Below are 13,738 nucleotides of genomic sequence, written 5' to 3'. Positions count from 1 at the left end.
CGCTATTTATCCGTAATAACTTAATCGAGCTGGTGCTGACAATTTCGTTTCTCATATTATCGAAATTTTTGTTTTTGAAGTTAGGAACTAGAGGGTATTTATACTCGTCTTTCAGGTTATATCAGTTTTATTCACCGTCAGCTAGGGCAAGACTGAGTATATCATTACCACGCAATGGTATAGTCACTGACGCGATAATCCATCTTCTGCCAGTTCTGTCAACTGGTTTCCTTCTTTGTCTGCACATTACTTTCTCAGTCAGTATTTCGAATAACGGTCACCTAAAATAACGCCGTCCTTGTTTTCTATGACTACTTTTATTTCGTTACACAATATTTTATCGTTATCCTCATCTATCTTGAGTGGTCTATCTAACTACACTGAAAAGAATGGCTTATTACTCCTTGTGTAAATTTTTACATATTAAGAGTGACATGTGTCAGAATACAGTATAATATGTAATGTATTTATGTGAGTTTTAATATATATTACAACCCCCTTCCTGGTTTTATGCAGTTGTGGTTCTTTAGTTACATACTTTATAGTTTTATAGTGATACGTCATCAGTAAGGTACTTGTCACGAGGGTTTAACAATGATTTGGTATTCATAATGATTTTGGGATTTTCAGCAGCTGCTTAAAAAAAATAAACTCATCTGTTTTATATAATACTTCTCACATTCGTACACATAATATTCACGGTAAAACTTGATCTAGTAGGTCTTTAAGACACTAAAATAACTGTTTATTCATTTAAATCTTCGGTAGTGATTGCAATACTCCTACGATCCACTGATTTGACGTCCCCATCCTCCCCAGAAATCCCCTAACGTACCTGAGATGAGGTCATGTCTACCTGACTTGCCTGATTATGTGATCTCACTTCACTCTGCCGCTACTTGCTTTAGGGATTGGATTGTTAACAACTACGTCATTCACTGTTCATCTTCACACTCTCAGTCACTATTTAAAACATGCTTAACATTGTCATGTAGAATCCTCCCTAACCTAGCTTTTCCTACGCTGTTAAGGTGAAGGCCGCCTCTACCATACAAATTCCTGTCATGACCGAAATTGTCCTAAACATCTACAGACATCACAGTCTCTTTCCTACGCAGCCCTTGGAGTCTAATTTCCTATCATTCTACCGAGGATCACAGAACAATGTTAAATCTTGGTACAATTCATCGGTAACTAACTTCCTATGGTTTTCCTTGAACTTCCTAATAAGGTCTTTAGACTTCGTAAGTACCTCTTCTGCCCTGGTTGAAGCAGCATTTTATTGTTCCTACTCCAGTGACATATACCAACTTCTCGGAGGTGTTGTTGACAAGTATAAACGCCTCCTCCTAGAATATATAGCACAAAACTCATTCTAATGCCTAATGTTTAAGTGCAGAAGCATTGGGAAATGGCTACTAGTCACTCTTGATTTGTCAACTGGTTGTAGAGGGTGGTACCCATATACTTTACAAGTGGATTCCTGATTGTCCAGTAGGTGTACTGGAAGTGCCACTATAACCTGATGTGGCCATCAACGGTATAAATTCTAGAAATGACTGGTGTATATTGCTCACATAATAAAAGTCATGGGGACCCATCTGGTCACTCTTGTCTACAATGTCCGGAGTGTGTAGCTTATATCTGGAACTTTACGCTCTTGATAGGGCAATAAATATGGAACACTAACCAATACAGTAGAACTGTGCAGCTCAACTCCACAGCAGATGTTTCCTTAGTAATATCATAGTCTGTTCTAACACATTTTCTGCAGTGGTTGTTAACTCTTTCCATTAGAACCTCTTCCTCTTCCTCCTTCCCTCCCACCTCTTCCTCATTGTCATAATCATCGCACGCTTGGAAAAAAGACTTTGTTTTTGTTTTTCTGGAGGGAACAATCTTGCGGGCCCCTGTCCTTTGGTTCCTTCTTTACTGGATTAAAAAAAAAGGCATGAATTAAGGACTGGGAAAATGAGAACTCGAATGCTAATACCGCCTGTAATTTTATCAGTTGCAAAAAGAGCTACACTGTGTGACGGTGGTAGTGGTGAGCGAGGACCCAGTCTTCCTCGCCGCCTTTGCTGAGTCCGCCTTCAGGAGCCACCTTCTGCAGGTCCAGACAACGAGGCTGCTCACCTTCACTCGCCTTCCTCTCCACCGCCTCCACTCCCTCCATCACCTTCACAAGACCCTATCACGCACCAACTCACTCATCGCCATCAACAATGCTCCTTTCAGGTATTTTCGACATCTAAAATAATCCATTATAATTTTTCTTCATAGCATTCTATTTAATGGACAGATTACATTATAAAAAGGATGTACAGCTGCAAACAATATTTTTCCCATGGTTAACCGAACAGCTATAAAGCTCCTGTACGACATTGATGAAAGTGTATTGGAATCAAAATATGGTGTCATTGTGTTAAAAAAAAAAAAAAAAAAAAATCACGTTGGTGAGTTTGTGCTCGTGTCTGCAGCTGTACATCGACCAATGTCAAAAAGTCCAAACTACAGGTATACTACATCATTTTATGAAGCAACCTTCAGAACTGAATGGTTATTAGACTCTCTCTCTCTCTCTCTCTCTCTCTCTCTCCATTGAACAGACCAGAACTGACGAAAGGCCATAGTGGCAGTTTGTAAAATAATACTGACTTTTTTAGGGATTGCCACAGCATCGTGCCAGTGTAATGGAGCCTTCGTGGCCGTGCTTATACTTTGCACAGGATCGTCGTGTACTACATGTTGCCGTTCAGCCATCCTGATACTCGGCCATTGCGTGTGGCCATCTGGACTGCTGCCCGGGGTCTGCTCCTCACATCGTCCACGCAGCTCTTCATAAACAAGTTTTTAAAGTTCGTTGAAATCGATTTGTATGAAATGGAGCCCAGAATTTTGAAAGCTTTAACCCCTTAACCGCGGGGATGTCGGAAGTGTGCCGTGCATGTCCCGTGAGGATAATCGCGCTCCGACTGACTTTTTAAAAATATTTGCCAAAAATCAGTTATTAGTCCTAGAGTATTATAATTAAATAAGCCTATGGCACATACCTTCATCTTTCTCCTGGGATGTTTGTTGAGCCTTCGTCGACTACTGTAGGATTTGTGGAGACTTCTGAAGTTGGGTAACGAAGTCTCCACTTTACGCCTCTCGATACCCTGTAATATGGTTACTACTGCCTAATATTATAACTACAGACACTATTCTATGAATTCAAGTAGTTTGGAATCCATATTCCAAAAAAAAACACTGTGTAAGCAACGTAAATTACGAGCGCATACGAGCTTTCCACCCATGCTCGTTCCCTGATGGTATTCTGAGGCGGAGCTGTCATTTATTATTCATAACCACACTCACACTTTATATTCCTAGTACTTTATTACACTTGTTTATATATACAATTTTTATCCATAAGTTTCTTTCAGCACTAATTGTTTATTTTCACTCCAGGAATTCACTCTCTCGCTCAGTAAACTAACATAGAGAGCGAAGTTTTCACTTTCACTTTCATTACTCCAAGTATTTATACATGCTAGAGCAAAGCTTTCACTTTCACATTCATTACTCCAAGCATTTATACTCGTATTCTTATATTACTAACTATTTACATTTCTGTTTACATTCTCCATTTTATTTACATTATTTACATTTCTATTTTATTTACACTATGTTATGCACTGTCACTTGCAGTAACTTATAAAACTATTTTCCACTGTTCAGTTACATATACATTCATTGCTTTCACTTGCTATTTACACATTATTTACATTTCTACTTGCACTGTTTTGGGTCACCAGAAAGATCGTAGTCAATGTCCATCATTATCATTGATAAATTAGCCAGTTTACATTCCACAGCAGAGTCACTTAGCCCTTTACCCCTTCCCACACGAGGTTTAGTCGGGATAAAGGTCACAGGGCCCTTTGAAGGGGGCTAAGGACAGGCACGAATCTGACGTGGTTTCACCTTGAAAGACGACAGTAAACTGAATGATGTGGCCTAGGGGCAGGGAAGGGTTGACAATGTCAGCGTGGTGACAGCTGCTAATTTATATGCTATATAATGATTGGCAGGAAATCTAGACAATACATAATAAATTAGGTAGTTCCAAGTGAATGTAAATATCACTTAGGATTCTCCCTTCCTTTCTTATATATATTTTTGTTATGAGAATAGGTCATACGGCATATTTCAAGGGTAAATAAACAGGGAAAATTAGCGAACGAGTGCACATGGGGTGTTGCCAGGTGATAATTATCCCATTTCACACATATGGCAGTATCAATTACCTTTTCTTTTACTTTTACATAATATTATGTATAAGAATAGGGCAAAGAGCACATGTCAATGGATAAAATGGGTGGAAAAATCCGTCCAGGATTTGCGTAGGACAGCACAGCTGGGCAGGCGGGAGGAGAGGGTAATGGAGGGGAGGTAAGCAAGGGAGTCAAGGACAGGGGGAAAAATGGCTGAACTGTCAACAGTGGATGGGAATGCAGATGACATTAGCAGAACTGAGTATAGCTGGACACTGGTAGTACTGATAAATGATACAAGCCACCACTAGAAAGCCTGTGTGAATTCAAAATAACACAGACTCACAAAAGCGACGCCCCGCGGTATGATCCCTTGCTCCCATGCATCACAAAACTGACACCCTGCGGTTAAGGGGTTAATAACGAGTGAATGGATGTGTGGTTCATCTCTCCTGGGCACTGTGTTGATAGTTCTCCTTTTGTAATTTGCTTTTCCTGTTTTTGGATCTCTTTCCCCCCATGTAAGTCATAAAGAGGGCTAAGATGATGCTTTTGAGATTACAAGCATAGTACTTTTTTTTTTTTTCTGACTCTGGATGTGAACTCAATAGTCCGTTCCCTGAGGCCCAGTAGTCCTACGTTCCACACTTCTTAAGTCACCACTTTGGCACTAATATCTACCTATCACATCAAATGCATCCTAAAGCTGCCTCTTTCAGGTGTGGTGTAATGGTATTATAGGAAGTATGGTCATTACAAAACGGTTGGTCATTGTGAAAGTTCATCAAAGATACCTATACGAAATTAAACTATTTACACTGCTCTCCATCCACCATTGTTTTTTTGGGGGGTATAATTCGTCATTCAGTCACATTGGCAACGTTGGATCGAGTGCCTCAAGAAAAGACTTGGCAACGCTCCCCGACCCAGTCTGGGGTCGAACTCACGTCATTTCAGATAGCAGACAGTTTTTCTAACTACCTGACCATCACCTTTTTGACAGCAGTCCTCTTCGCAGGATAAAGTTGTGCAGGCTGTACTGTTTTTACTCCAACCTGGTCCAGATTTTCATTCTTTTGTGGCTTACTGTATTTCATAGAAGAAGGCACTACAATGGCAGTAGGAAAGAGTACTTTACCTTTACATTTTTTATATGGCACTTCTTCATGGTTAGCATCACGCTTAACTGTTCAGCCCAAATTACAGCCAGCATTTAAGATGTAGAGACAATCTTAGTCAAAGTTAGAGTAAAAGCAGTTTCATATATTTTTCCTTGTCATCCCCAAGACGTCGTTCTTACTGTGTTTTGGCTAATGAAGGGCGATGTCTTTCAGTTCGAGGAGATGTCATCGTAGTGAAGTGATTAATGAAGATTATCATCTAACTCTTTCGAATAAGAAGGTCTTCCCGAAATCATATTAGACTATAGGCTTGATCTATCTATTCATCTCTCTATCTGTTGCCAGACGCCTTAATCCCGTAAGGGGTGGCCACAAACAAATTGCCTCCATGTCGCCCTGTTCCTTGCCATTTCACTGCCCTGCTCCCAGCTCACACCCCCCTCTCTCATATACCTCTTCATGCCATCCCTCCATCTCATCCTTGGCCTCCCCCTCCCTCTCCCCCCCTCCACTTCCCTCAGATACATTCTCCTCGTCAGTCTCTCTGTCTCTCTCCATCCTCTCCACATGGCCAAACCACCTCAGTGTGTTTCTCCTAACGCTTCCTGTCACAGCCACATCCACACCACAACGCTCCTTCACTTCCTCATATATCAGTCTGTCTCTCCATGTGACTCAATATGCTCCTTTCAAATAACTCATTTCCACTGCTGTCACTCTTGACTTGTGTCCCTCCAACAAGGTCCAAGCTTCACTTTCATACGTTAGAGTTGGTAACTCAGTACTGTCATGCAGTAACTTTTTCACTTCCATGCTCACATCCCTGTTTTTCACTGCTTTCAAAGGACCATCATCTTTTCTTACTTGTTGTACCCTTTCTAGCACTTCATCCTCTAAATTTCTATCTCTACTCATCACACTGTCTAACTACAGTACTTAAACGCACTCGCATTTTCCATTTCCTCCTCATCAAACCTCACAGTACAATTCAGTGATTTAATTTCTCTTGAAGACCATAACTTCACTCTTCCCTACATTCACCTTTAGATTCCGTTTCTTACACACACTCCGAAACTCATTCACCAAGCCTTGCAGCTCCACTTCGTTTTCACTGAACAACACAGTATCTTCTGCAAACAACAGTATAGTAAGTTTCCACACACTGCCTTCTCTCATTAGGGATGCACCAACATCCACTGCCCTACCTTGTATCTCTCTTATAACCCCATCCATATACAAACTGAACAACCATGGTGACATGACACATCTCTGTTTCAATCCAACCTTCAAAAAGAAAAATGCACTCATTTCACTATCCACACGCACTGCAGCCTTAGCTCCGTCATACATACTCTTCACGACATTCAACAACTTCCCACTTACTCCATATATTCTTAATATTCTTAATACTTCCCACAGTCCTTGTCTATCCACCTTGACATATGATTTCTCCAAATCCATGAATGCCGCATACAACTTCTTTCCCCTTCTCTAAAAACTTTTTCTCTAGAGACCTAAAAGTATCTGATCTACAGAACATCTTCCCTTCCCAAAACTTCTCTGTTCTTCTGCAACTAATTCCTCTGAATTTCCCTGACTCTGTCAAGTATCCTACCATATACTTTTCCTTTTACACTAAGAAGATAAATGCCCTTATGATTACCACACACTTCTTTTCCCCTTTTTCCTTTGCACAAGGGAATTACTATACCTGACTTCCAATCCTCCTGGACTTTGCCTTCCTCCCAGGCCAATTTGCACATCTGCCACATCCATTCTACTACTATCCCTCCCCCAAGCTTCAGCATTTCACCACACACTCCATCAATTCCTGAGACTTTCCCCATTTTGACTTTCTTCATTGCTTCCACAACTTCCATCCAACTGATTTCTTCCTCTCTTCTCACATCCCTTATAAGCTAGATAAAATTTAATATTGACAACGCTACGCTGTTGCAACCCTCCATCTGACCAAGCACATACCGTCCCCCCACCTCCCTGCACACCTAATCAAGCGAATAACGGCCCTCACCCCCCCTCTCCTCTGTATAACAAAGAGACAAAGAAACTTAATAAAATCAGTGATATGGAATAGGGAAGTGTGATAGGAAGTAAAAATCACTACCATCATCGTAACGACCACCATCATCATCGACATCACCACAACCACCACAACATAATCACTACCACCACTATCACCATCATCACTACCAACATCACTACCACGACCATCACCATCATCATCATCACCACCACCACCATCATCGTTATCATCAGCGCTATGCTGTTGCAACCTTCCACCAGTCCAAGCACATACCCTCTACCTCCCTGCTCAACAAACCAAACGCTTAACGGCCATCACCCCCCCCCCCCCGTTTCTTCCCTCTGTATAACACAGAGACAGCAGGTTGCATCGAAATCTCTGAGAATTTTTTTTTTTTTACTTCATTATTTTTACAAAAATTACTTAAGACACAGCATTCTACCTATGAAAAGGCACCAGTTCACCGTAAGATATATACCCATGTTAAATGTCATGACTCTGAAATGAATGCTTTTTTATTTGTGGCTTGAGATTACGTGCTCAGGTTGCACTAAAATCTCTGAAATTATTATTTTTTTTTTCTGTTTCCAAAAAAAATTGAAACAACAGTCAATAAAAAGGCACCAGTTCACTATAAGACACATTACTATATTAAATTTCAAGACTCAATAAACAATACTTTGTGAGATTTCCTCCAGAAACAAAAATCTTTATGTCCAGCCACCCAGCTCTACAGACGGACATCAGTGACAACTATGCCCTCCATTGACTTTGACAGGTGGAAGGTAAAACTGGCTTCACAGTGCATGAGAAAAGCCATTGTTAACTGTTCTAAAGATGTTATTACTATTATTACTAAAACGACGGGCAATTGGTCAGGAGAGATTCACATTTTTGACATAGTTATGAAATGCTTAAGGTTATTAAAGTAAGTTAGCATGGAATCCATATAGCAGAATGGTCAGCAAAGACAGGTCAGGCACTTCCCGTTCGTGTCGTGTACATAAAAAGTTATTGTCAATAAATGAGAGATTGCTTGCCCTTCTTTATGTCACACAGACTCAAATGCAGACTTAACACTTATGGCAAGACAGTGAGCCAGAACAGTTCTTGGAGACTTGGAAGGTCAGACTAACTCCTAGATCGAGATCACTATTTTCTTTTTTATTTAAGTTGGTCATCACCAGAAAATTTTATTCAGTTTATGAAAGACCATCAGGAGTGAAGTGATTAAAGGAGGCTTTAGGTAACCCTAAGCTGAATGATATCTGAGCCCAGCAGGAATAAAATACAAACAAGTTGTGCCAGGCACAACGATCCTCGCCTGACAGGAGTTATTTTATTGCTGTTAAATACTGGCTTGTTTCTGCCATTAGTGTTAATGCACAATTAACCCATTTGAGCGCAGTGTCCTTAATATAGGACGGAATTGAGCATTTTCAAAAGTTAATAAAGGGTACGGACCTATGAGCTATGAGCCGATAGGCGGAGGGCGGTACCCTTAGTACATTTCCAGCAAAATCCCTCACACAGGAAACCTGGGACTTAATGGGTTAAAGTCTAAGGGAATGGCACAAATGCTTTCAAGTTCTACCTCCTGAAATTCCGTGATTTTGAGTTTGACTTTTCAAGGTCACTCAAAGATCAGGCTGGCAAATGAAAGCCATATGTGACTTCCTGTATCTTGGTAATAGTAAATATCTTCATCGAGTTTCGAGTTATAGCCCCATGAATATCCGTGACCTTGAGTTTACCTTTCATGGTCACTTATGGTCAAAAGTCAAGATACCAATTAAAAATCCATATAGGATTTCCTTTGGTTGATAAAAGTAAACCTCTCTCTATCTTCAAGCAGCTTTGAGTTATAGCCCCATGAATATCTGTTACTTTGAGCTTGACCTTTCAAGGTCATTCAAGGTGCCTCTTGGTGCCAAATGACAGCCCATATAATGAGTTCCTGTATGTGCATGATAGTAAATATCTCTGTCTGCAACCATATTAAAGTTATAACTCTCTAAAAATCCGTAACCTTGATTATGACCTTTCAAGTTCATCCGATTACCTCCAAAATTTAATCACTTTCTTAGGGGGACAGTGCCCACATATCCTGAAAGATTCATGTAATTTCATTGAGCCATTTTTCCATAATGTTGCTAACAAACAAACAAACGACCAAAAACAATATCTCGTCGGACTCCGTCAGGGCGAGGTAATGGCATGCTTTGGCTGAAGCATTTATAGTGTTGGAGTGTGTGGATGTACTTATGATTGGATGTGCGACAGGTGTGATGTTTTACCCTGAAAGAAATTTAGGTGTAATAGGTCGGAATACAATTAACCTAATGGTGTAATGTCTCAAGGTAAAAGGAAGAGAATCAGACGTTGTTGCTCCGAGCTTAGTACAGTACCAATCTAACTGGCACAGTAGCACTTTATTCTGAATCATACAACACATAACCAAAAAATTATACATGATTCTAGCCTGTGAAAGATGTAACGAATGAGTGCCAGGACAACTGCAAGCATTACTAATAAAAATAAACAAAAAAGAAAGATAAGTCCGGGGATATAAGGGGGGGGTGAAAGTTTGAATTAAATGGAAAGGTAAAAGTGACAGAAATGTTGTATTGCTGGTGACATAATATGGTTTATGGAATTTCGTCTGTTAACGAGAGAAAGCTAGTCTCTGCTGAAGTGATACAGATATACTCACCAAGATGTGGGTGACAGTGCATATGGGCCCGGTAGTGTGATGAACGCAGAGAAAGGGAAGAAGTTAACCCCTACACCGCGGGGTTGTTTTTGCGCCCCTTGCTCGTCCTGTGAGGATATTTGTGCTCCGACTGACTTTTGAAAAATATTTGCAAAAAATCAGTTATTGGTCTTAGAGTATTATAATTAAATAAGCTTATGGCACATACCTTCAGCTTTCGCCTGGGTGTTTGTTGAACCTTCGTCTTCTACCGTAGGACTTGTGGAGACTTCTGAAGTTGGGTAACGAAGTCTCCACTTTACACTTCACGATAGCCCGTAATATGGTTACCACTGCCTGATATTATAACTACAAACACTATTCTATGAATTTCAAGTACTTTGGAATCCATATTAAAAAAAAAAACACTGTGCAAGCAATGTAAATTACGAGCGCATAGGAGCTTTCCTCCCGTGCTGGTTCCCCGATGGTATTCTGAGGTGGAGCTGTCATTTATTATTTATAAACACACTCACACTTTATATTCCTAGTACTTTATTACACTTATTTATATATACAATATTTATCTATAAGTTTCTTTCAGCACCAGTAGTTTATTTTCACTCCAGGCATTCACTTTCTCGTCCTGTATACTAGCGTATACTGTAGAGTGAATCTGTGACTTTCACTTTCATTGCTCCCAGTATTCATATATGCTAGAGTGAGACTTTCACTTTCATTACTCCTAGTATATATACTCGTATTCTTATATTACTACTTATTTACATTTCTATTTACATTCTCTATTTTATATACATTATTTACATTTCTATTTTATTTACACTATGTTATGCACTGTCACGTGCAGTAACTTATAAAACTATTTTCCACTGTTCAGTTATATTTACATTCATTGCTTTCACTTGCTGTTTACACATTATTTACACATTATTTACATTTCTACTTGCACTGTTTTAAAGTCACCAGAAAGATCGTAGTTACTGTCCATCATTATCATTGATAAATTAGCCAGTTCACGTTCCACAGCAGTCATTTAGCCCTTTACCCCTTTCCACATGAGGTTTAATAGGGGTAGAGGTCACAGGTCCCTTTGCATGGGGCTAAAAAACGGCGGAATTGGACAGGAGCGAATCCGACGTGGTTTCACCTTGAAAAACGAGAGTAAACTGAATGCTGTTGCCCAAGGGCAGTGAAGGGCTGCCAATGTCAGCGTGGTGACAGCTGCTAATATATACGCTATGATATGATTTGCAGGAAATCTAGATAATACATAATAAATTAGGTAGTTCCAGGTGAATGTAAATATCACTTAGGCTTCTCCCTTCCTATCTTATATATATTTTTATTATGAGAACAGGTCATACGGCATATTTCAAAGGGAAATAAACAGGGAAAATTAACGAACGAGTGCATGTGAGGTGTTACCAGGTGATAATTAGCCCATTCCAGATGTATGGCAGTATCAACTACCTTTTCTCTTTCTTTTATATATTATTTTGTATGAGAATAGGGCAAAGGGCACATTTCAATGGATAAAATGAGTGGAAAAATCCGTTCAGCATTTGTGTGATGCAGCACAGCTGGTCAGGTGGGAGGAGAGGGTAATGGAGGGGAGGTAAGGAGGGGAGGAATGAAGAACAGGAGAAAAATGGCAAAATTGTCAACACAATGGGAGCACAGGTGACATTAGCAGAACTGAGTATAGCTGGACACTGGTGTTACTGATAGATGATACAAGCCACCACTTGAAAGCCCGGGTAAATTTAAAATAACACAGAATCACAAAAGTGACGCCCCGCGGTACGATCCCTTGCTCCCGAGCGTCACGAAAGTGACGCCCCACAGTTAAGGGGTTAAGGAAGTGTAATTTTGAGGAGAGGGAGCAGGACGAGGTAGCTGTGGAGTAGAACGGAGGAAATCAGGATAAGGACATTAGGAGGAATAACATTGATAATCGGAAGTTTAGTTCAAGTGACGAATATGAACTGCCTAGACTTGCCTAAAACTGTCATCCTCCTATCTTAAATTTGAGCTTTAATAATAGATTAACACTAGAATATTATGTCAGCCATGAACAAGTGTTATGGAAAGGATGTAGAGTTGCAGCACTGTCTTACTTCTGTCACAGAGATGCGTGAAAGAAGCTACAGAAGGATGGAAATCTGGGCCAAGTTAAGGTGAAAGAACTGTTACAAAAGTAAGATTCGTTCTACTAATGACACCAATTGTTACAAAGTAGTATTCGTAGATGCACCGAGAATGACACCATAGACAGGTCAGGCCCCTTAATGAAAGGTAGATAAACACTTCTGGGTTTTATTATATTTAGATAAAACTGAGGTACACCTCCAAAACACTGACTTTTCTCTCTCACAATAACTCTGTCCTTGACACATTACTACTCTTTCACCGGCAAATTCTCACTGACTGTTGAACCACTCCATCCTTCACTGATTACTCTCACTGTTTGACTCATTCTTTCACTGTTTGGCACCCTTTCCCTGGCACACTGTCAGCACATCCCTTAATACTCATATACCCATCCGACTCCCCCTACCAGCGCAGTACAGAATCAAAGGAACTCAGATTTTCCGATACAATAATTCTACATCCTAGAGGAGAAGCAGCAATTTCTCACACCTTAACCCGCCGCATCCCAGCAAATTTTTCACAAATGACCACCCCCAATCCCGGCAGATTTTTGAAAGATTTTTTTTGGCTAAGACCTCCACTTTTTATGAGAAACATCGAATATTCAGAGAGAAAGTGCTCAGTTGAGTTTAGAAATACCAATACAGGTAGCAGTACCCTCACCTTTGTACCGTGTTCTCTCAGGCCAGGCTTCAGAGAAGACGTTTTCTTGGGAGGGGTAACTATTCCAAACCACTCATTATATGTAAATATTTATTTATTTGGTACGAATTTATATGTAGTACAAGAGTATATTGATTTTCACACAATAATAAAGGCGATATAAGCATTGTTCACTCACCAAACACATCAACATATGGCACCTTCCTTTACAACATTACTGCCTCATTACTTCTGCTTGTTTCTTCCTTTGTCCTCCACCACAGGAATCATTTTCGTCTTGAATTTCGTATTGGAGAGACCTTGGTGTAACATGTCTTTACTGGCCAGGTCACTGCTATCAGGTGAGTTGCCAAGAAAATGGCGAGTGGGGGGGGAGGGGGGTCAGATGGGGCCAGGCATTGGGTAAAGGAAGGTCTTTCACATATGCCTACCAAAAATCACCAGTGAAACTTGAAAAGTGTGCAAATGATGGACCTTGTAATTACAAAATGTATAGATATGTCGTCAGGTGTCACCGTGACAAAACCTGGCAACGTATTCATACATCGTCGGAATGCCTCGGGTTACATTAACATCATCATCGTCATCATCCAGACCTCCTTCCCCACCTTAGGGCAGAGTGAGGAGTAGCATTGCCCAGACAGCCCAAATGTGCCCAGTTCAGTGGGCCACGCTTCCATTCATTGATCATTCAAGCCCCCGGAATCCTGCTCTATTGGATCTGCCAAATATAACACCACGTCCTGTAGCTTCACATAAACGTAACTGATAAAAGTCAATTCGGAGA

At 40.4% G+C, this 13,738-nt stretch overlaps 1 protein-coding gene across 1 annotated transcript in view; it reads left to right on the top strand.

The window, feature by feature from the left end:
- Nucleotides 1–13,738, top strand: part of LOC145407491 (uncharacterized) — a 55,130-nt gene that overhangs the window by 18,166 nt on the left and 23,226 nt on the right. The window contains exons 4-5 of the mRNA XM_080278419.1: nucleotides 2,012–2,238; nucleotides 2,730–2,858. Coding sequence (XP_080134545.1) covers nucleotides 2,012–2,238; nucleotides 2,730–2,858 — 356 coding nt within the window. The remainder of the gene's footprint in view (nucleotides 1–2,011; nucleotides 2,239–2,729; nucleotides 2,859–13,738) is intronic.

The sequence above is a fragment of the Coenobita brevimanus genome, chromosome 8 (assembly GCF_032717465.1).
Source record: "Coenobita brevimanus isolate Jiangsu-jjx chromosome 8, ASM3271746v2, whole genome shotgun sequence".
NCBI lineage: Eukaryota > Metazoa > Arthropoda > Malacostraca > Decapoda > Coenobitidae > Coenobita > Coenobita brevimanus.
The sequence above is the reverse complement of the archived record's forward strand: the minus strand, read 5'-3'. Positions and strand labels throughout refer to the sequence as shown.